General features: G+C 47.0%; 2 protein-coding genes across 2 annotated transcripts in view; both read right to left on the minus strand.

Annotated features, from left to right (window-relative positions):
• LOC132567204 (perilipin-3-like) overlaps nucleotides 1-8,632 on the minus strand; it is a 34,290-nt gene extending 25,658 nt beyond the window's left edge. The window contains exon 1 of the mRNA XM_060232872.1: nucleotides 8,425-8,632. Within this exon, the coding sequence (XP_060088855.1) occupies nucleotides 8,425-8,434 (10 nt within the window). The 5' untranslated portion in view covers nucleotides 8,435-8,632. The remainder of the gene's footprint in view (nucleotides 1-8,424) is intronic.
• Nucleotides 8,633-11,438: 2,806 nt separating this feature from the next.
• On the minus strand, nucleotides 11,439-22,183 carry ARRDC5 (arrestin domain containing 5). Its single transcript, XM_060233454.1, has 3 exons — nucleotides 21,914-22,183; nucleotides 18,584-18,792; nucleotides 11,439-11,922 (listed from the first exon to the last, which is right to left on the minus strand). The coding sequence occupies exons 1-3, from the start codon at nucleotides 22,173-22,175 to the stop codon at nucleotides 11,455-11,457; spliced, it is 939 nt and encodes a 312-aa protein (XP_060089437.1). The 5' UTR covers nucleotides 22,176-22,183; the 3' UTR covers nucleotides 11,439-11,454.
• Nucleotides 22,184-22,798: the final 615 nt, after the last annotated feature.

Consider the following 22,798-nt stretch of genomic DNA (forward strand, 5'->3'; position numbering starts at 1 on the left):
ATGAGCCCCAAAAGAAGGTGCCCCTATCCTTCATTATTTTCTATGGAAGGAAGGCATTCTAAAAGGTGTGCTGTCCCTTTCAATGTGATGGCCAGAACTCCCTTAGAGTTCAATTATGCTTGTCACACCCTTGCTCCTGGCTCCGCCCCCAATGTCTCCTGGCTCCACCCCCAAAGTCTCCTGGCTCCACCCCCAAAGTCCCCAGATATTTCTTGAATTGGACTTGGCAACCCTACTAACAACCCTCAACGAAGAGGAGCCTTTTAGGACTGCGCAGACTAATAAGATTTCTTTTGAGCGAGAGTTCTTGTTAGTTAGAGCCCTACGGAATAAGATCTTGTCACAAGAAGGGTTGCCAGGTCCAATTGAAGACATATCTGGGGACTTTGGGAGTGGAGCCAGGAGACTTTGGGGGCGGAGCCAGGAGCAAGGGTGTGACAAGCAGAATTGAACTCCAGAGGAAGTTCTGGCCATCATGTTTAAAGGGACCGCACAACTTTTAAATGCCTTCCCTCCATAGGAAATAATGAAGGGTAGGGGCACCTTCTTGTTTGGTCCAATCTTTTTGAAACTTGGTGAGTGTTTTGAGAAGAGGCATTGGATGCTATACTGCAAATTCAGTGCCTCTGTCTCTAAAAACAGACCCCCCAGATATCCACAGAGTCCCAGATATCCAGAGATCAATTCTCCATTATAGCCCATGGGAATTGCTCCCCATAGGGAATAATGGAGTGCCCAGAAGACATTCCCCTCCCCCCCCGCTTTCTGATGACCCTGAAGCGGGGGAGGGTCTCCAAACCGGGGGATCCCCTGCCCCCACCTGGGGATCGGCAACCCTAGCCACAAGACTGCCCTGTGGGCTTTATTGTACTCCTGTGGAATTATAATGCTTAGTGCATCTGTCATTCTGCAGTTTTAGAACCGACAATGCTGTGAGCTGTTTCTTGACTGTCTTCTAAAACTAGCACAGGCCATTTTTAATGCCAGTCCTCCTATATGGGACGAGGGGGGGTTGGATCCAGCAATGTGGGAGCAGCAAGGAAAACGTGCCAGGCAGTTTGCACAAGCACATGCAGCAGCACAAGGAATGCTTTCCTACAGTTTTTAATGAAATCACAATGTGTCTCTGGAGCAACTGAATGCCCTGCAGAAGGAACACAGGGCTGCATATGATTTGGTTTTGAAACTGTGTCAGAAGGAATATCTTATGCTGTCTCTTGCGCACACTGAAAGAATAGGGGGATATAGTTGCTTTCACTTCGTGACAGCAGGGATAATTTCGGTGCTTCCCTTTGCCCAAAGACGGTTGCTCAAGTGGACATCTTCATGGGATTCGATCAGGATGATGTTTTAAATCTCAGATTAACACTGATTGAGAAATGGTTTATGGATCTATTTTTTGGTAGTGTGTATAGCTAGTGTACTACATATCAATACTGTACTACATCAGACTAACAAAGGTGTGTTTTTATGTTATTAAAGAACAAGATTTTTTTTTCATTTTATGAACTAGTGTTCCAAGCCAGTGTGGTGAGTCCAAATCCTTATTCCACCATGAATCTCTCTGGGTGGCACAGGGTTGCCAGCCTCCAGGTGGAGCCTGGAGATGCCCTGCTTTTACAACTGATCCCCAGATGGCAGAGATCAGCTCCCCTGGAGAAAATGGCTGCTTGGAAGGGGGGACTCTATGGCCTTGTACCCTGCTGAGGGCCCTCCCCTCCCCAAACCCCACCCTCTCCTGGCTCCACCCCCAAAGTCTCCAGGTATTTTCCAACACAGACATGGCAACCCAAGGGTGACCTTTGGCTGGTCACTGTCATTCAGCCTCTAACCCATCTCTTAGGGCTGTTGTGAGAATAAAACAGAGGAAAAGGGAAACCAGATATACTGTCCTGAGATCATAGAATCATACTAGAGTTGGAAGGGACCTCCAGGTCATCTAGTCCAACCCCTGCACAATGCAGGAAACTCAGAAATACCTCCCCCTAAATTTACAGGATCCTCATTGCTGTCAGATGGCCATCTGTTTAAAAAAACCCAAGGAAGGAAAGCCCACCACCTTCCGAGGAAGCCTGTTCCACTGAGGAACCGCTCTAACGGTCAGGAAGTTCTTCCTAATGTTGAGCCCCAAAACCACTTTTGATTTAATTTCAACCCTTTGGTTCTAGTCCTACCTTCTGGGGCCACAGAAAATAATTCCACACCATCCTCTAGATGACAGGCCTTCAGGTACTTGAAGATGGTGGTCATATTACCATCCTCGGACAAAGGGTGGGATATTCATGTACTTGAGAGACCGAATTCTATTTGCATGTAAATCACTTATCCTGATAGACTTGAGTCCAGGAGCAGAGCCCAGCAGGCATTTCAGGGTGTAAACGTCTGAGAGTCAAGTGGGAGCCGACACCCTGAAACTCTTCTCAGACTCTACGGACTCCAATTTAATTGGCAGACCTGGCCGCTCTCTGGAACTCACCCACTCTGTGTTTTTGATGAAAGGAAATAATTTCAAGTTTTGTCATTGCAAGTTTTAGTAAAGCTGGCTAGATCTCTGCTGTGGACCACGGAGAGTCGCTGCCAGTTTGGCTTGGTACCCATGGCACTACCTTGTCTCTGACTCACAGATTATCCACCCTGGACCAGGACCAGATTAACAATTAGGCCAAGTAGACACCGGCCTATGGGTCCCTATGCCTTTAGGGTTGGCTGCCCCCTGTTTCCCCCCTGCTTGCAGCCCTCCCAGCCTGCACACACAGCCAGCAACTGTGCTGCTCTATGCCTGACCTGCCTGGTGCAGTGGCTGCTGGTGTAGTCGCCAAGTTTGCCTCTCTCTGCCTCTCCCCTGCAGCTTTGTCAAAGGGGCTGCTGAGAAGCCTGCAGGTGGCAGGTGCTCCGACTCTGAGATAATTTGCGAGGGGGCCCCCAAGATTTTGACTGCCTAGGGGCCTCCCCAGGGTTTAATCCAGCAGTGCTCTGGACATCCCTCACCTTCTCTTTGAGATTTGGTCTCCACCTCCCAGTTTGATATTTGGCAATACAGGCAGTGCAAGAGGCTCCCTTGTTGTGTAACCTAATTGTGTTAATGAGGTTTTTGCCATCAGCATGGAAAAGGTGGGCAGAGGGAAAGTAGGCGTTGCCGTCGCAACATTCAACCTGTGGCAACGTTTGGCTCTCCACCCCTGCAAGACTCCCACAGCAGCACTCCAGTGAACAGGATGGTGCAAAGATCTCATTTTCTAGGCCAGGTAGACTTTTGATCAAGTACAGCAGGTCTTGCAATACTTGGTGGGCAGAAAAGCTGCGTGTGAAACTCCCAGTGGTCCTGGGGAGCATGAATCGTTGAGCCACACCTCCCTGCCACACACAAGCCCTGGCCCTGTAGTGGATTCCTTTGAAATGTGGAGAGTTTTACGAATACCATGGAGGGCCAAAAAGACAAAGAAGTAGGCTCTAGATAAGTGAAGGCCAAACTGTGGCTTGGGAGCCACATGTGGCTCTTTCACACATGTTGTGTGGCTCTCGAAGCCTCCACCACCCGGTTGGCGAACTTGGAGAAGGCATTTGCCTCTTTAAACCACTTCACTAAGCCAGCCAGCGCTTGGAAAATGCATTTACAGTTAAAGTTGCTTTCTTTCCACCTCTCTCTCCCCATCTATTTTCCTTCCTTCCTTCCTTCCTTCCTTCCTTCCTTCCTTCCTTCCTTCCTTCCTTCCTTCCTTCCTTCCTTCCTTCCTTCCTTCCTTCCTTCCTTCCTTCCTTCCTTCCTTTTTTCCTTCCTTCCTTCCTTCCTTCCTGCCTGCCTGCCTGCCTTCTTGTGGCTCTCAAATATCTGATATTTATTTTACGTGGCTCTTATGTTAGGGAAGTCTGGCCACTCCTGCTCTAGATCAAGTCAGCCCTGAGCTCCCCCTAGAAGCTAAAATGACCTCAACTGAGGCTACTTTGGTCACATTATGAGAAGACAAGGCTGACTGGAAAAGACAATAATGCTAGGAAAGTGGAAGGACCAACTCAGCCAGGGAAGCCACGAGGGCTCCCCGTTTGCAAGACCTGAGCAAGGCTGTTAACAAGAGGACGTTTTTGAGGTCTCCATAAGCCAGAGGTGACTCGAAGTCACGTGACATCCACACCGTGATTTATAAGCCGGGAGGGTGATGGTTTGTCTGGGCTTGAGCCAGCCTCTCTTTCAGCCCTGACAGCTCAGGCTGGCCGGATCCCATCAGACCTCGGAAGCGAAACAAGGTCAGCCCTGGCTGGTATCTGGAAGCGCGACCTCCAAGGAATACCAGGGTGGGGACGCAGAGGCAGGCAATAGCAAACCAGCACTTGAAAAGTCCCTTGCCATGAAGAGGAGATTATTATTATTGATTGGTTTATATTCCGCCCATTCCCCCGTAGGGGCTTAGGGCAGAGCACAACATAATAATAAAATCGCAATAAAATCATATTATAATAAAAGTCAATTACAGTATTCAGATGAACAAAATAGCCGGCAGAACAATTAGATTTATCCTCTACCCTTCACTACCGGAGTCTCAGCAGCTTACAGTCTCCTTTCCCTCCCCACAACAGACACCCTGAGAGGTAGGTGGGGCTGAGAGAGCTCTGGTAGAAACTGCTCTCGAGAGGAACAGCTTTGAGAGATTTATGACTGACCCAAGGTCACTCCAGCAGTTGCATGCAAAGGAGTGGGGAATCAAACCCGGTTCTTCCAGATAAGAGTCCATGCACTTAACCACTACACCAAACTGACTGGTTCATAACGCTATAGGAGCTAGAACTTCTGACTGCTAGACAATCTTAGGATCTCCTGGCTATACTACGCACAATGCCATATGAAAATTAATTAACCTAATTTACCTCACAGGGCTATTGGGAGGACATAAAGGGGAAGGAAAACTGTGTGTACATTGCTGAACATCTGGGAGGAAGACCAAATATAATAGACAGACCTCTTTCCGTCCCTTGACTCTGTCTCCAACAAGTAGCCAGCGGCCAGTTGGTCCAATAGGAAACCCACAAGAACTGGTGTTAAAGGTATACGGCCTCTGACCATGAAGGCTTTGAGAAAGTCACTATGGCTAATAGGCCAGTTCTACAGTAGCCATCTCACACACAAAACATGAAGGTAAGACCCCTCTGCCACTCAACTCTCAACATCCAGAGGCAAATTGTCTTTTAACTTGGTAGTCCCATTTTTTTTTAAAAAAAGTCATCCCCTGTGCAAGCCCCAGTCGTTTCTGACCCTGAAGTGACCTGCATCACAACATTTTCACGGCAACTTTTTACAGGGTGGTTTGCCATTGCCTTCCCCAGTCATCTACATTTCCGCTGCAGCAAGTTGGGTACTCATTTTACTAACCTCGGAAGGCTGGAAGGCTGAGTCAGGAGGTAGGGCTGCCAATCCCCAGGTGGAGGCAGGGGATCTCCCAATTCGGAGGCCCTCCCCCTGCTTCAGGGTCATCAGAAAGCGGGGGAGGGAGGGAAATGTCTGCTGGCCACTCCATTATTCCCTATGGAGACTGATTCCCATAGAGTAAAATCATTTGCAGGTATCTGGGGCTTGGGGGTGCTGTTTTTTGAGGTAGAGGCACCACCTTTTCAGCATAGCATCCAATGTCTCTCCTCAAAACACCCTCCAAGTTTCAAAAGGATTGGACCAAGGTGTCCAATTCTGTGAGCCCCCAAAGAAAGTGCCCCTATCCTTCATTATTTCCAAATGGAGGGAAGGCATTTAAAAGGTGTGCGGTCCCTTTAAATGTGATGGCCACAGCTCCCTTTGGAGATCAGTTGTGCTTGTCACAACCTTGCTCCTGGATCCGCCTCCAGTGTCTCCTGGCTCCACCTCCAGTGTCTCCTGGCTCCACCTCCAGTGTCTCCAGGTATTCCTTGAATTGGACTTGGCCACCCTATCAGGAGGAGATGGGCTTTTGGGGCAGTTTCCAGCAATGCTGATTGTGTGAACTCAGGCAGATCATGAGAGGCAGGAAGGGCTGCATCAGTGCTTAGTTCTTTCACACCCAGGGAAATGCTGATCACCGCTTTGGGGTCAGTCAGCAAGTTTTCTCCAGGCCAGTCCGGAGGAGTCTTTTGCCATCTTCTGGGGATGGAGCAAGTGTCACTGGGGGTGTGTGGGGGGGTATTTATGAATTTCCTGCATTGTTCAGGGGGTTGGACTAGATGGCCCTGGGGGTCCCTTCCAATTCTATGATTTTATAACCACCCCACTGCCTGATTCAGCAAAGCATCCTATTCCTTCTGTCCGGGAAGGATACAGAAAAGAACCCTCTAAAGTCCCTTGTTCAAATTCTGCCGTTGTCATGTAGAGGACCCCTCCATCCACAGAGCCACTCTTGGGAATAGCAGGTTTGACAGTTCTTAGGGACTCTGAGGGTGTCTGTGCAGCTGAGCAACTATCTAGGGATGTGGAAAATTACTTTGTAATTTAAAAAAAACCCAACCACTGCTCCCCAGTGCGGTACGAAACTCTGTGGAGGCCCCTAGGCAGTCATAATCTTGGGGACCTCCTCACAAATTATCTCAGAGTCAACCCACCCCACTGCCCACGGCCCCCACTGCAGCCTTCAGGCACCTTCTCAAAAGCCCCTTTGACAAAGCTGCAGGGGAGAGGCAGAGAGAGGCAAACTTGGCAACAACGCCAGCAGCAGCTCCACCATTCAAGTTGGACAAAGAGCGGCTCAGTTGCTGGCTGTGTGTGCAGGCTGGGAGGGCTGCAAGCAGGGAGAAACCACGGGGAAAAGCTGGCATGGGGGCCCATAGGCCAGTGTCTACTTTGCCTAATGGTTAATCGGGGCCTGCCTCCCCCCCCCCTCCCCCCAAAAAATTAAAGCAGCCTGAGCATGCTTTAGGAGACACAAAATGCAGAGGGGAGTTAGTTAGGGGAAAGAAAACAGGTTTGCTTCTTGGAAGGGGAGATTTGAGCTGGGGGGGGGGATCTCCCAATATTCTTCATGGCCCCGCCTTGGGTTTAGCTCTCAAAAGCTAAGCAGGACTGGCCCTGCTTCGTCTTTGGATGGGGGACCACCAAGGAATTCCAGAGCTGATCCACAGAGGCAGGCGATGGCCAACCTCCTCTGCTCCTCTCTTGAACATATGAAGCTGCCTTCTACTGAATCAGACCCTCGGTCCATCAAAGTCAGTCTTGTCTACTCAGACTGGCGGCGGCTCTCTGGGGCCTCAAGCTGAGGTTTTTCACACCTATTTGTCTGGACCCCTTTTAGTTGGAGATGCTGAGGATTGAACCTTGGACCTTCTGCTTACCAAGCAGATGCTATTCCACTGAGCCACCATCCCTTGTAAATCCTTGTCAAAGTCAGCTGTGACTTGATGGCAAGAAGACAAAGCAACCCAGAGCTTTGAACAGTGGAATGGATAACGCAATTTTGAAACATTCTTCTCAGATTACTACAAACAAGTTGAGTCATCTCTGTGTTTGCTCTGGCAGGATAATGACAGCTTGCAAAGATGGGAGTCGGCTGCCAAGATCAGAATGCAGAGATGGCTTCGGAAGTCGTGGGCATCACCTGTCCTCCCACCTGAGCCTTTGTGCCAGAGAGCAGTTTCAGAATGTGGGCATCATTGGCTGCCTTGGTCCTGTTTGCTTATGGTACCCATTGCTGTGTCCCAGTGGCCCTTTGGGGGAGACTTTTAAGGATTTCCCTAATGTTTGTTAGCATTCCCCCCCCCCAACATATTTAATTTCTTCAAACTTTCAGCTTTCCCCCCTTGGGGGGTCTCTAGAAGTTAAATTGCTGTGCGTGGGCTGATTGCAGTTTTTATCTGGTTTCTAGACAAAACCAAAGCTGCTATCGATGTGGATCAGTTTCTGGCACTACATAGAAATGAAACTAAGACTCAGGTTTTGATCTCTGGCTTACAAACCCCAAACAAACCAAGCACTAAGGAGTCGGAAGGGCAGGCAGAGAAAGGTCAGATTGACAAAGTCAGAACAGAAGAAGGAGAAGAAGATTGCAGATTTATACCCCGCCCTTCTCTCTGAATCAGAGACTCAGAGCGGCTCACAATCTCCTATATCTTCTCCCCCCACAACAGACACCCTGTGAGGTGGGTGGAGCTGGGAGAGCTCTCCCAGAAGCTGCCCTTTCAAGGACAACTCTTGCAAGAACTATGGCTGACCCAAGGCCATTCCAGCAGCTGCAAGCAGAGGAGTGGGGAATCAAACCCGGTTCTCCCAGATAAGAGTCTGCGCACTTCACCACTACACCAAAATGGCTAGCAAGTCACCAAATGGGAGCAGCTGATCCCAACCAGACGATGGTGCTCCTCTCGGTTTTTCACAGGGAACAGCAGCATCTTGGCCCTTGAGTACACCTGCTTGAGCTTTGGAGCAATCAAAACTGATCCCCTTCTGCTGTGTCCCAAGACAAGTCCTGCTAGACTTACCTTCACTCATCCTTCCCCTTCTGATCTCTTTGCAATCCTTCCCTGGGCTCCTGGAGACGCTTCGGTACAAATATTACTTGGCTTGCCTTCTAATATAGGGAACTGCCAAACATGTGACAGGAGGAATCTTAGCCAAGAAGTTCTCCAATCGCAGAGCACTGCATGGGCGGCCTGTTGCAATCCTCAGGAACCGTAACCTGTTGTTCCACAAGCTCAGCTATCTACTGCACTGGTGATTACCTGCTACCTGGAACTAGGTGAGAGGCAAGGTGTCATCCTTGCTAGTTGCCAGCAGGGGGAGATCACACATACACATGGTTGAAACAAGAGTTGAGTTTCAAGCCCAGAAGTCTGAGTCCCGAATGGGATACCGGAGCACACAGAATTGCCAACTCTGGGCTGAGAATTCTTAGATCAGGTTGTTGGGGGTTTTTTTGGTGGGGGGGGGGGGACCTGGAAAGGCTGGGAAGGGGAGGGACCTCAGTGGCATATAACACCATAGAATCCACCCTCCAAAGCAATCATTTTCTCCAGGGGACAGATCTCAATAGTGTGGAGATCAGTTGTAATAGCAGGTCTTCAGGCCCTACCTGGAGATTGGCAACTGCTAAGGATGGTATAATATTTCTCTCATTATTCAGGCATCCATTCTTGCATAAGAATGTCATGATAAGCAGGGGTCATTTTGTAGAAAAATACGTGGTGGAGCTCATTAGCATAACTCATTAGCATATGCTGCCCCCCCTACAACCAAGCGCAAGAAAGGAGAGCCCCAGGTGTGTGAGACCTGCTTGGGCTAGCTAGAGATCCAACCAGCCCAAGCAGGCCTCATTCACTTGGGACTCTCCTTGGTCCCCCCACCCCAGTCAAAAGGCCAGCAAGCCACCCACCCCCAAAATCACATAAGAAGTGGAGAAAGGGTGGTGTGGGCTTCTCCAGAGGTTAATGAGGGTTGCTGGGGGTGTGGCAAAGCTGGCTGCCCGCTCTCCTTATCTTGGGATTATTCAATGGACAAGGTAAGTGGAGAGGAAGAGGGGAAACCCTCAGGTTCAGGAGCTGTGCTCCTGTGAGCTCCTGCTGAAGTCAAGACCTGATGATAAGTGTTGTGTATTGCATTTGATGCACTGAATTTACAGCTCCATATGGCTTCGTGCACTTGGAGGAACCGTGGGAAACTGCTGGTCACCTGACACGGACTGTACTGTACCTAAAAACCAATGGGCGACTAGCACATGGATTCCTAAGCACCAGGATTGGGCTGGGGGGAGCTTGATCTGGGAAATGCATCTAAGCGGGGACCCGACCCCGCCACGTTGTCTTGTTAGTTGTTCTTGAATCAAGCCTGGCTCCGGTTGAACGTCTCCGAACCCAGGATATTACAATAAGCATCATTATGATCAATGTTGGTCACCTTTGTAAAGCCGTGCCAGGCTCTCATGGAGTAGCAAAGGTGAAAATGCAGGTTTCTTCTGTTGAGGGAAGCAATTGTGGGAGAAAACATGTGAGGCCGAAGACAGAGCAAACAGGGCAACCTTGGCTGACAGTGTGAAGTGAGGGTATTGCTATTTGTTATAAAAGTAACAACCATGTCTTTATATTCTTTATGCAGTGCCTCTGACGTTCATGGCTCTCTAGGAAAGGACTAATTCCCCAAGGAGTTCACCATCTAAAATGGGATATTTAAAAGGTAACAATAGGTGACTGAGGAAGGAATAGAGTTTCATTCTAGTTCCTTGAGCTGATGCTCATCACACAGGGAGGAGGCTGCTGGTGAAATGACACCCTCCTGAAATGCCTCATCTGCGTCACATTTCAATCAAGCTTTAGATCCACGGCTGCTTGGGGACCAAAAGACATGCAGCTAGGAACACAGCATTGCACAGATCAGAAATTCAAGCCACACAACGTTTGTACTGTGTTATTTTGAACAGAACAATCTCTGCACAAAGAGCTGTCAAATTCCCACTTCTGAGGATTTTCCCCTCCTCAGTATTGTGGAATGTGACACAAAGTGTTTCGGAACACACAAGAGAAGCACATAAGCATATTGCAGTGATGGATACTTCCAGGGCTTTCTTTGTAGCAGGAACTCCTTTGCATATTAGGCCACACACTCCTGATGTTGCCAATCCTCCAAGAGCTTAAAAAGGTAAAGATAGTCCCCTGTGCAAGCACCAGTTGTTTTCGACTCTGGGGTGACGTTGCTTTCACAATGTTTTCACGGCAGACTTTTTATGGGGTGGTTTGCCATTGCCTTCCCCAGTCATCTACATTTCCCCCCCAGCAAGCTGGGTACTCATTTGACAGACCTCGGAAGGATGGAAGGCTGAGTCAACCTGGAGCCGGATACCTGAACCAGTTTCCGCTGGGATCGAACTCAGGTCGTGAGCAGAGGGTTCCGAGTGCAGTACTGCAGCTTTACCACTCTGTGCCATGGAGTTCTTCCAAGAGCTTATGGGGCTTTTAGTACAGGGCCTACTGTAAGCTCTTGGAGGATTGGCTACATCAGGCCCCAGGGTGTGTCACCTAATATGCAAAGGAGTTCCTGCTACAAAAGAAAAAAAATCCATGGATACCTCCAAGCCAGGTACCAGGGTGCAGTTCCATAGTTTCCTTTTAAAATTCCCTGATTCAGTGTGTGTGTGGGGGGGGGGGGGGTGTGGACTAAGGGTTTGAGCCAAAAGGCTTCCTGGAAAAGATGGATTTGAGGAGGGATTTGATGGAGGAGAGGGATTGTGTGAGGGGCTTTATTGTTGTTTGTGGTGGTTTTTGTGTCTGTGGGGCAGAATTCTAGGTGTAAGGGCCAGCACAGGAGAAAGTACAGAGGTCTCTGGATGACCACAGGTGATGGAACTGGAGGAGAAAAAGTTGCCGATGTGTTTAGAGGTAACCTTTAAGGGAACCGGACTCTTGCACACAAAAGGATGTATTTCTTTATATACAAGATCCACTGGAAAAAACTATGAACAACTTTGGATAAAAGGATGGAGTGGGGTGGGGTGGGGTGAACTGCTCTCTTTCCTATGCTTTTCAGTCTTGAATTTCGTTCCGTATAATGATGGGGATCCGGGCTTCCACAGAGCTCATGCAGGGGAAGTAGACGGTTCCTGTCAAGTCGTACCCTATGTCCATGATGTCATCGGACTTGTGAGAGCTGGTGACCATCATGACCTTGGGCAGCAGGAGGGTGCTGTGGATCTTGGTGTCCACGCAGGACCCCGCCTCCAGGTGCGACTCCAAGCGCAGCAAGTCATTACGCTCTTCCAAGGTGCGGTGCTCGGCCCTCAGGTTGAAGCCCTTGTACAGGACGACCGAGTGGAGGATGAAGACCACTTTCCTGATAGACTTGCCTGTCTGGTTTGTGATCTCGGTGGTGAAGGCAATGTTGTCCCCTGGTGAGAAGATATTCTTGCACAGAGAGAGGCGTAATGTGATGGGAGCGCTCTTGAAGCAGCAGCTGTGATTGAGTTCCTTCTCTACTTCTACCACCAAAGGGTACTGGAATGAGGCGGGAGAGGGGAGAGAGGTCACAGGGTGAGAGTTTAAGAGACAGAAGGACTCCCATCATGGCGTTAGTCCACTGAGCACAGACCAAAGTCTATGCAACACTCTAAGACCCCAAACAAGTTAAGGTTTAGTCATCCTTTCTGGATTCCACAGCCTGTGTTTCTGCATCAGACACAATCAGGGTGCCTCTCCAAGAACAGTGTCTTCAGTCTTTTTCATTAATGTCAGGATTAGGGGTGGAATTCTAGCAGGAGCTCCTTTGCATATTAGGCCACACACCTCTGATGTAGCCAATCCTTAAAGAGCTAACAAGGCTCTTTTTAGTAAGTTCTTGGAGGATTGTCTACATCAGAGGTGGTGTGGCCTAATATGCAAAGAAGCTCCTGCTAGAATTCCACCCCTGGTCAGGATAAATGAGGAGTCCCCAACTGAAGGTTGCATCTGACTCCAACTCCCATGGCAGCCATTTTATGGCAGCCATTTTGTGCCTGTGCCAACCATGCTGTCAGAAGTCCTATAGGCTCAAAAAGGTTAGAGATCCTTGAGCTAAATGTTGAAAAAAAAAGTTTTATTGCCTTTCAATAATGCCTTGCAAGAAACTGATTTATCAAATTTATAAGGAAGGTGAAAATCAGCTCTCATGTGCAGCCACACTTCTTTGAAGAAGAAAGCTTCTACCCAGAATTAAACTTTGTTGGTCTTGAAGGTGCCACTGGACTCAAACTTCGTTCTGCTGCTTCAGCCCAACTGAATCTATTTTTAAAGGGCAAGTTTTTGTTTAATGCAAGTATCATTGGTTTGACATTATCCTCTAAGACACTGACATTGTCTTGATTTATCTTTAAGCCCAAACAGCTAATGTTTTAGTAATAATTTTCATCTTCCTTATAAACTTTGTTTTATTGCCCTTTGGAAATCATTCAATTTTTCTATTTGAGGGCGTATCAATGCCATTAAGATAATGCTAATACCAAAACTGATTTGTCTGCTATTGAATATTCTGCATAACAAATTTTGAGTCCAGTGGCATTTTTAAGACCAACTAAAGTTTACTCAGGAGAGCCCCGTGATGCAGAGTGGTAAAGTTGCAGTACTGCAGTCCTAAGCTCTGCTCACAACCTGAGTTTGATCCCAGCAGAAGCTGGTTCTGATAGCCGGCTCAAGGTTGACTCAGCCTTCCATCCTTCCAAGGTCGGCAAAATGAGGTGCTTGCTGGGGTGGGGTGGGGAAGTGTAGATGACTGGGGAAGGCAATGGCAAACCACTCCATAAAAAGCAACGTAACCTCAGACTCAGAAACGACTGGTGCTTGCATAGGGAACTACCTTTTTTTGGGTTAGAGCTTTCATGTGCACCCACACTTCCTTAGATCCATAGAAATGGAAGTTAACCATCTGCTGTAAATTTTATTGCATTGGCCCAAAGCCTTAGCAAATATCACCAAAATGCCAGAAGCAACATAAAAACCACAATACAGCAATCACAACAATTAAATTCTTAATATCTGTTACAGCTTTAAAATCATGTTAAAACCAATAAGAATTCAATCATTCAGACATAATACAAAGATTAATCCATCGGCTGCATTAACAGTGGTTGTGTTTGACAAGGTCTTTATCACCTGTGCAACAAACTTTGCCATTTGCAGTGTCACCCATTTTTTTAATCAACAAGCAATATAATTCGTCCATCACTGTCCACTCTCCCTGGATATTGTAAGAAAATATTCCTGAGATATCTTTCATGCTCTAATGCAAATCGTAGACGATAGAGGGCCACATGACCAGTTCCTCTATAGATTTCTGGTCACAAGTGCAGACATGTTCTTTGTATGGGATCCAATTATAACGATCTCTTAGAATCCTAGAATCATGGAGTTGGAAGGTCCATAGAGGTCATCTAGTCCATACCCCCTGCTCAGTGCAGGATCAGCCGAGAGCATCCCTGACCGGGTTTGTCCAGCTGCTGCTTGAAGGCTGCCGGTCAGGGGGAGCTCCCCACCTCCCTCAGGAGCTGATTCCAATGCTGCACAACTCTGACTATAAAAAAGCCTTAATATTGCCAGTTGCAGCAATACCTTGGTCCTATCTGTTTCTAATACTGGAGGTACCAAACAGCCTCCCCTGGTTCTGTAGAACCTGAAGATACCAAATATAACCTCTTCAGATTTCCTCTTCGTATGTTTAATATGTGCTAACCAGAGCTATGAAAATTTAACCCAAGATATCTAAATGAGAACACTTGCTCTAATAATTTCCCGTCCATTGTCTATTCATGAAATTGAGGCCTTTTGCTAAAAATGATTGTTTTAGTTTTATCATAATTGACTTTTAAGAAATTGTTTTTACAAGAAAGGCTAAACTGTTTTAAAAGCCTTCTGGGACCAACTTGTGAATGGGATATAAGTAGTGTGTTGTCAGTATAAAGGAGTATTGAGGTGGCTTTCTCTCTAAGCCTAACCAGAAAATTGTGGTTTCCTCTACAAAGGCAAACAGCAAATTAGCATACAACTTAACGAGGATGTTTTGACGTATGCAAAGACTAAATAGTAATAACAACCTAAGTTTATAGGTCACATTATGTTTGGATTTAATTACAGGGAACAAACAGTGGAGCAATAAATATGTCAAAGTAGGAGACTAACATGTAAAAGTATCCTACTTAATTGTTAAAGAGTAATTGAGACTGTTGTTATGTTCCATTCATCTCCTCTCAAGCACAGAGTTAGCTAACAGCATTCTTTCCTTTAAGGTGGGGTGCTGTCTTATGTCAAGAAGAATGCATTCCAGTATTCATCACATTATAATACATTCACTGTTCCAATATACTATTCCAAAAAAGAAATATAACAACATACAAAGGTTGTTTAGCCCTTTTTGTAAGGATTGAATGAGTTTAGCATATGCAATGAGATAAGAAACCAATATTCCTGTTAAGTTGGGGGGCAAGATTGTTCCAAATTTTGCAATAACTTATAGTTCAGCCATTTTCCTTTCCAGTCCGTTCCCGAAGTTCCTTTGCAATAAATTAGCTACTTTGAGATCACCCATTGAATGTCCTGGAAGGGTGAAGTGTTCTCCTACAGGTTTCTCAGTCTTGTGGTTCCTGATGTCAGATTTGTGTCCATGTATCCTTTGGTGAATGTTCTGCATGCTATTAGCAAGAAGATTCTTAAAAAGTGGCAAGGAATGTTTCATGAATTCATTTGGAAGTAAAACAAACTTAAGTAACAGGCTGTTGCTATTCCTAATATCAAAGCTTTCCATGACGCTGCTAAACTAATACCAATCTGTCAATAGTTAAATGTTGATAGCAGGTCATCAGAACCAATAACTGAGCAAAGCATCTTTAAAATTCCACTTAGAACTTTTCTCTGGTAAACGTCACAAGGAAGAGAATTCATAAAAAGTGATAATGTTGCAATTACTAATGTATTGCTAGCTTGGGATAAGTATAAAAGGAAATTCTAGGTGTTTTCTTTTCTTTTCTTCCAGGGCTGTTTTTTGTAGCAGGAACTCCTTTGCATATTAGGCCACACACCCCTGATGTAGCTAGGGTTGCCAAGTCCAATTCAAGAAATATCTGGGGACTTTGGGGGTGGAGCCAGGAGACTTTGGGGGTGGAGCCAGGAGACACCTGGGGCGGAGCCAGTAGCAAGGGTGTGAAAAGCATAATTGAACTCCAAGGGAGTTCTGGCCATCACATTTAAAGGGACAGCACACCTTTTAGAATGCCTTCCTTCTATAGAAAATAATGAAGGATAGGGGCACCTTCTTTTGGGGCTCATAGAATGGGACCCCCTGGTCCAATCCTTTTGAAACTTGGGAGGTATTTTGGGGAGAGGCAGTAGATGCTATATGGAAAATTTGGCACCTCTACCTCAAAGAACAGCCCCCTCAGAGCCCCTGACACCCGCGGATCAATTCCTCATCATTCCCTATGGGAATCGTTCCTGGAGGTGCATAATGGCTGTGGGGGTGGAGCTTCCCCCGCCGGCCAGCTGGCTGGGGGAGGGGGGAAGCCTGTAAAACCAGGGGATCCCCCGCTGGGACCTGGGGATTGGGAAGCCTAGATGTAGCCAATCCTCCAAGAGCTTACAGGGCTCTTCTTACAGGGCCTACTGTGAGCTCCAGGAGGATTGGCTACATCAGGGGTGTGTGGCCTAATATGCAAAGGAGTTCCTGCTACAAAAAAAGCCCTGCTTTCTTCTATTTATATCCTGCCCTACCCATGAGTGGGCTCAGGGTAGCTTACAAGGTCACACAGGTATTGTGACAAAATAATACAAAATTCAGTTAAAAATTTAAAATAGAAAACTTTAAACAATTAAAATGTTTCAGAAATTTCCTATAACAAGGACCAAAGTAGCGGCCTGCAGGGCTTTTTTTGTAGCAAGAACTCCTTTGCATATTAGGCCACACACCCCAGATGTAGCCAATCCTCCTGGAGCTTAAAGTAGGCCCTGTACTAACAGCCCTTGTAAGCTCTACATCAGGGCCTAATATGCAAAGGAGTTCCTGCTACAAAAAAGCCGTGGTGCCGTGGAGTATTGAGCCACTGACCACTAGGCTACGGTTATCAGCAGGGAAGGCTGAGAAGGAACTTTGGACCCCACTGCCTCAATGAAAAGCCCAGTGGAATAGCTCCATTTTACAGGCCCTGCAGAACTGCAGTAAGTACCACAGGGCCCTCATCTCAACAGGCTGGGAATCTACTAGCTGGACATCTTTTGGGCCAGGGAGAACCAGAAGATACTGGTCGAGCGCAAGGCTCAGTGGGGCACATGTGGGGAGAGAAGGTCCCTGAGATATGCAGGTTCCAGATACACCCTGGGATCAGCTGTGAGAGGCTTAGATGTTGTGTCAAAAGTTTCAGTTTTCTGCTCTAGGCAAATGGGAAACCAGTAATTTAGACTGTTATATGAACTTGATTTCCCAGAGCGATATCACTCATTTTGATAAGGTGAGAACAATCACTAATGATCAAATATCTTGCTTTGGTTATATGCAGATGAGAATCTTCCTCGTAAAACAATTACCCTTTAAGGCAACTGAATGGCTTTGAAAATCTAATTATACAGCATCAGGAATAATCTCTCTTAAAATTATGTAGTCTGATTGAAACGTTACTGAATCTGCTAAATTCTCTTGCAAGTGGGATGAGAAACAAAGTAGGAGTCCAGTAGCACCTTTAAGACCAACAAAGTTTTATTCAGAATGTAAGCTTCCGTATGCAGGCAGACTTCTTTAGACGAGGGAACAGGGTAAAGTGAGTAGAACTTTCATATAGCTCAGGGGTGTCGAACTCATTTGTTATGAGGGCCGGATCTGACATAAATGAGACTTTGAGGGGTCGGGACATGTCGGGTTGGGCCAAGCCATGTTGGGCTGGGCCTAATCTATTTATGATTAGGTAGCAGAGATATACCGTAAATTTTATAAAGAACACAGACAAACACAAATATATATTTTTAAAAAAACTTAAAACATGCTTAAAACATTAGCATTCATTGGACTTTAAAGTGCTTTCTTTGTATTTCACCCATGGGATCCAGGGAACTGGGCAAAGGAAGCTCTGGCTCTTTCCTTCCTTCCCCAGGGACTGGAGTGGGTGAGAAGCCTCAGTCAATAGAAGGAAGAGAGGTTTGGCTCAGTAGCTGTGCTGTGCGATTGAGAGAGCCTGGCAAAGCAAGCTCTCCCTCCCCCCTTCCTCCCCAAGGGAGGAGCCTCAGCCAATGGAGAAAATAGAGGTTTTGCTCTGTAGCTCCTGTGCAATTGAGCAAGCCTGGCAAAGCAAGCTGTTATGCAGAAGGAAGCAAGAGAGAGGGAGAAGGAAGCAGATGACAGTTAGTTGCTCAGGGGCCTGATAGGAGCCCTCTGGGGGCTTGATGCGGCCTCCAAACTACATGTTTGACACCCCTATAGCTAGTGGGTAGTGGTTATGGTAAACCTAGGCAATATAATGAAAAGCAGAGACATCACCCTGCCAACCAAAGTCCATATAGTCAAAGCAATGGTATTCCCAGTAGTAATGCATGGCTGTGAGAGCTGGAACGCTGAGCACAGAAGAATAGATGCTTTCAAATTGTGGTGCTGGAGAAGACTCTTGAGAGTCCCTTGGACTGCAAGAAGATCAAATCAGTCAGTCCTAAGGCAAATCAACCCTGACTGTTCCCTGGAAGGTCAGATGCTGAAGCTCAAATACTTTCGGATGAGGCTTTCATCATGTGCAGGGGGTTGGACTAGATGACCCTGGAGACACCTTCCAACACTATGATTCTATGGCAAGATGTGGTGGTATTTTTTAAGTTTGTATTGTTTGTCTGTCTTTTTTGCTTTTTTAAATAAAATCAAACATTTAGTTTAAAAAATCAAACACAATTGGGATGTGCCTGCTACATAGAAGGAGAGAATCCAAGAACAGGAACTCATGCAGAGACTTAGAGATTTGGGGGGTGGAGCCTGAGGAGGGTGGGGTTTGTGGAGGAGAGAGACTTCAGTGGGGTATAAAGCCATGGGGTCCACCTTCCAAAGTGGCCATTTTCTCCAGCTGAACTGATTTCTGTTGCTTGGAGATCAGTTGTAATGGCAGGAGATCTCCAGCCACCAGGTTGGCAGAGGTTGGCAGCCCTAATACTGAGACCCAACACTTACTTTAGATTCTATGGTGTCTTGTCTGTAGACAGAGGTCCCTTGCACCATCAAGTATTTCTTCTGTTTGGCTAGGATGAGCTCACGTGTAGCACAGACGGCTTCCAAAAAGTAGCAGATGCGCCCGACCCGACTGGTGAAGGTTGAGGGGATTCTGGGAGGCAGGATGAAGCTGAAGTTGAACCTGTGGACGCCGGGGCCCAGCCAGTTCCCTGTGAGCCAGAAGGAGATGCCTCTTACTTCCCATACTTCTAGAGCCCTGGAATAAGCCTAGGGTTGCCACGTCCGACTCAGGAAATATCTGGGGACTTTGGGGGTGGAGCCAGGAGACATTGGGGTGGAGCCAGGAGTAAGGGTGTGACAAGCCCAATTGAACTCCAAAGGGAGTTCTGGCCATCACATCTAAAAGGACCATGCTCCTTTTAAATGCCTTCCCTCTATTGGAAATAATGGAGAATAGGGGCACCTTCCTTTGGGGCTCATAGAATTGGACTCCCAGTCAATCCATCGGCACGATCAGTTCTCAAGTCACTACTGCGCAGCGTCTCTACTTACGTATTCTTTCCACTAAAGCCTCAGCTGCAGGTAACCATGCATCTAATTACTAGCTGTTGAAGCTCTCCTCTTTGTACATAATACACAATGAATAAAGTCTTAAACAAATACAGATAAATCTGATCTAAGCTGCAGCCAGAAGAAGAATCAGGCTATAATGGAGAACTGATCTGTGGGTATCTGGGGCTTTGGGAGGGGGAGGTTGTTTTTTTAGGTAGAGGCACCAAATTTGCAGCATAGCATCTGGTGCCTCTCTGCAAAATACCCTTCAAGTTTCAAAAAGATTGGACCATGGGGTCCAATTCTATGAGCCCCAAAGGAAGGTGCCCCTATTCTCCATTATTTCCAATAGAGGGAAAGCATTTAAAAGGAGCATGGTCCTTTTAGATGTGATGGCCAGAACTCCCTTTGGAGTTCAATTGGGCTTGTCCCACCCTTACTCCTGGCTCCACCCCAATGTCTCCTGGCTCCACCCCCAAAGTCCCCAGATATTTCTTGAATTGGACTTGGCAACCCTAGGCTTGCTGGCTTTCTCCCAAGAACTCGAGGCGGATAGCAGAGTGAGTCAACAAAATGGGACTTTCAGTAACCAAGAGCATTAGGGTTGTAGAAGTTGGGAACCAACCAGAAGAAACTGAAGCACAGCTTAAGTATGAACACGAGGCATTAAGTGGTGCAGAATTTACATAATGAGATCTTACTTACAGCACGCTGTACACAGCAGAGTAAACTACAGCTACTGATCATTTATCCAAGTCGGTTTGTGAATCATTTTGTCCAGTAGAGCCCTGTTACCTGGGCAGAAATGCCCTCTGGAATGATTCAGTTTGCAGAAAGTCAGGAGAATGGGGCCCCTCCTGATCCCCTCAGGCAGCCCATCCCATAATGCCCATGCACAGATGATTCTGCACTTGCACACTAGAGAAGATTCTGCCCCTGGCACTAGAAACTGAACATATAACAACAATGGTGACACTGCAGTGTTTTCCAAAGGGCTAGCTGTCCTAGTCCTTTGCAGCCAGAGCAATGGAGCCTTGTGGGAACTTGTGGCCAGTGGCCACGTAATGTGCTTTCTTGGTCCTGGAATGATGAATACCACTTTAAGGTGCCCCAGGAATCTTTGTTAATCATCTTTGTCATAGTTATTATTTCGGAAGCACCCAAATTAACATGATGTACAACATAAACAGTGTGAAAGCCCAGCCTAGTGAGGTTAACAAGGCCGCCTCGGGGCACACTTGGCAGAGAAGAGATTTGAACCCAGGACTTCTTGCCTTAGTCATTCTAAGTCATTGCCTTAGTGATTCTGCTTCAGCGACTGCACCTAAGACACTTTGAACTGGAGATGAATTCTGGGGGGTTTTGTATGAAAAGTCAGGTGCTCAATTCCTCAAAATAGAACACTGTTGGGAAAAGACATAACTGTTTTTTAAATTGTTTAAAATTGTTTTCATAATTGTAAGCCAGTTTGATGTAGTGGTTAAGTGTGTGGACTCTTATCTGGAAGAACCGGATTTGATGCCCCACTCCTCCACTTGCAGCTGCTGGAATGGCCTTGGGTCAGCCATTGCTCTCATAGGAGTTGTCCTTGAAAAGGCAGCTTCTGGGAGAGCTCTCTTAGCCCCACCCACCTAACAGGGTGCCTGTTGTGGGGGAGGAAGGGAAAGGAGATTGTGAGCCACTCTGAGACTCTGAGATTCAGAGTGGAGGGCAGGATATAAATCCAATGTCATCGTCTTCTAAAAATATTTCACTTCATCTATACCTCGTCTTTATCTCCAATGAGAACCCAACACAGCTTACACAATTTTCCTCCATATTATCCTCACAACAGCCCTGTGAGGTAGGCTAGGTTGAGAATGTGTGACTAGCCCAAGGTTGCCCAGAAAGCTTCTATGGCAAGGTACAGATTTGAACTTGTGTCTCCTGGATTCATCCAGCACTCCAGCAACTATACAACACTAGCTTTCTTAATATTGTTTTATAATCAAATTCTGAAGGACCCTAAATTTCCATTCTCTAGAACTACTTAATGGGAGATATTTTTTTTTAAAAATCCAATCAATAATAATCCAGAACCTGACCCAAAATATTATATTGCTTGAGGTAACCCAAAAGGTCATTTCTTCCTACTTATTCTGTGGAAATTTCTGAAATAAACCATACATGTGAAAGACCTTAGATGGTCAGATTCCGGAGAAAAAGCAATATTTGTCAGACAGAGAGCATCTAATGGGCCAGATCTCTGCTGTCCTTAACTTAATGGCATCCAGTCCAATTCACCTTGAGATATGCATAACAGAGACCTGAATTACTGGAATCGAATTCAGCTGAGAATTTTGGATGTTTCTGAAAGCTCTTCTCTCTACTGTAGGACCAACCCCCAGGTGGGGCCGGGAGATCTCCCAGAATTACAACTGATTTCCATGCAAGATGAGTCCCCCTGAACAAAATGGCAGGTCACGGGGCAAACTTTATAGTATACTATAGATGCCAGGTAAGAATCCCTCCTCAAATCCACAGGCACCACCCTCAAATTTTCAAGGACTGTCCCAGGCAAAGAGTTGGCATCCCTGCATCTGTTGTCACCTGGTTGTGATCAATGAAGGAATGGCACTCAGTTCATGCTCAAAGACACACTCGCTCCGATCATTGCTTCTTGTGCCACAGTCTTTGGGGCAGAGCCCAATTTCATAGGTGGGCGGGCCATCTGGAGTTGCTCTGCTACCTCTCACATTACCATAACATGCCAATCAAAATGGATCCCTCCCCTCTCACCTTGGATTTCAAATGTTTTTGTCTTGTGGACGTAATCTGCCCGGTTGACGCAGCTGGAGGCCTGGCTATAATCTTTGTGGGCATTGGTTTCTTCCATCCACTCCAGGTAGCCCCTTCCGATCAACTCCACCTTCACCAGGGGATTGACCAGGGTGCTGTGGAGGCTCAGCACCACCTGCCCGTCCACCTCTGACCCAGACACGTAGACATCCCGTGGCACCACCAGCTCAATGGACTTCACCACAGACATGAATGGACTCATGAGACAGAGGCTGATTCCCTCTCAAGCCCTGGAATCCCTTGCAGGGATGATGTCGGTCTGCACTGGGGTGATGTCAGAAGATTTGTGACATCATAGTGGGTGTGCTTCAAAAAGGGGTAGGTCAGCAGGGTGAGGAGGGGGGCAAGGAGCTCCAGGGCCCCCACTGAGCCAGGGCAGCAACCAGTTCTATCAGGAGGGAGGTATGAGGATGTAGGCTAGCTCTGGCACAGCTGTGAGACTGGAGAATCCCTTGCCAGAAAATAGGAAGCCAGGCTCATCTGTCATCCAGTCAGCTGTTTCCAAATTGTGCACAATGAGGAATTAATTTTATCTATTGAATAATTATGAGGAGTCTGCTGACAAGAGCCTGACGGATTTGCTGCTCTGCTCTGCTCCCCATGCAAGAGAGCCAGTTTGGTGTAGTGGTGAAGGGTGCGGACTCTTATCTGGGAGAACCGGGTTTGAATCCCCACTCCTCCACTTGCAGCTGCTGGAATGGCCTTGGGGCAGCCATAGCCTATTGCAGGAGTTGTCCTTGAAAGGGCAGCTGCTGTGAGAGCTCTCTCAGCCCCACCCACCTCACAGGGGGGAGAAGATATAGGCGATTGTAAGCCACTCTGAGT

The sequence above is a fragment of the Heteronotia binoei genome, chromosome 2, assembly GCF_032191835.1.
Source record: "Heteronotia binoei isolate CCM8104 ecotype False Entrance Well chromosome 2, APGP_CSIRO_Hbin_v1, whole genome shotgun sequence".
NCBI classification, from domain to species: Eukaryota; Metazoa; Chordata; class Lepidosauria; order Squamata; family Gekkonidae; genus Heteronotia; species Heteronotia binoei.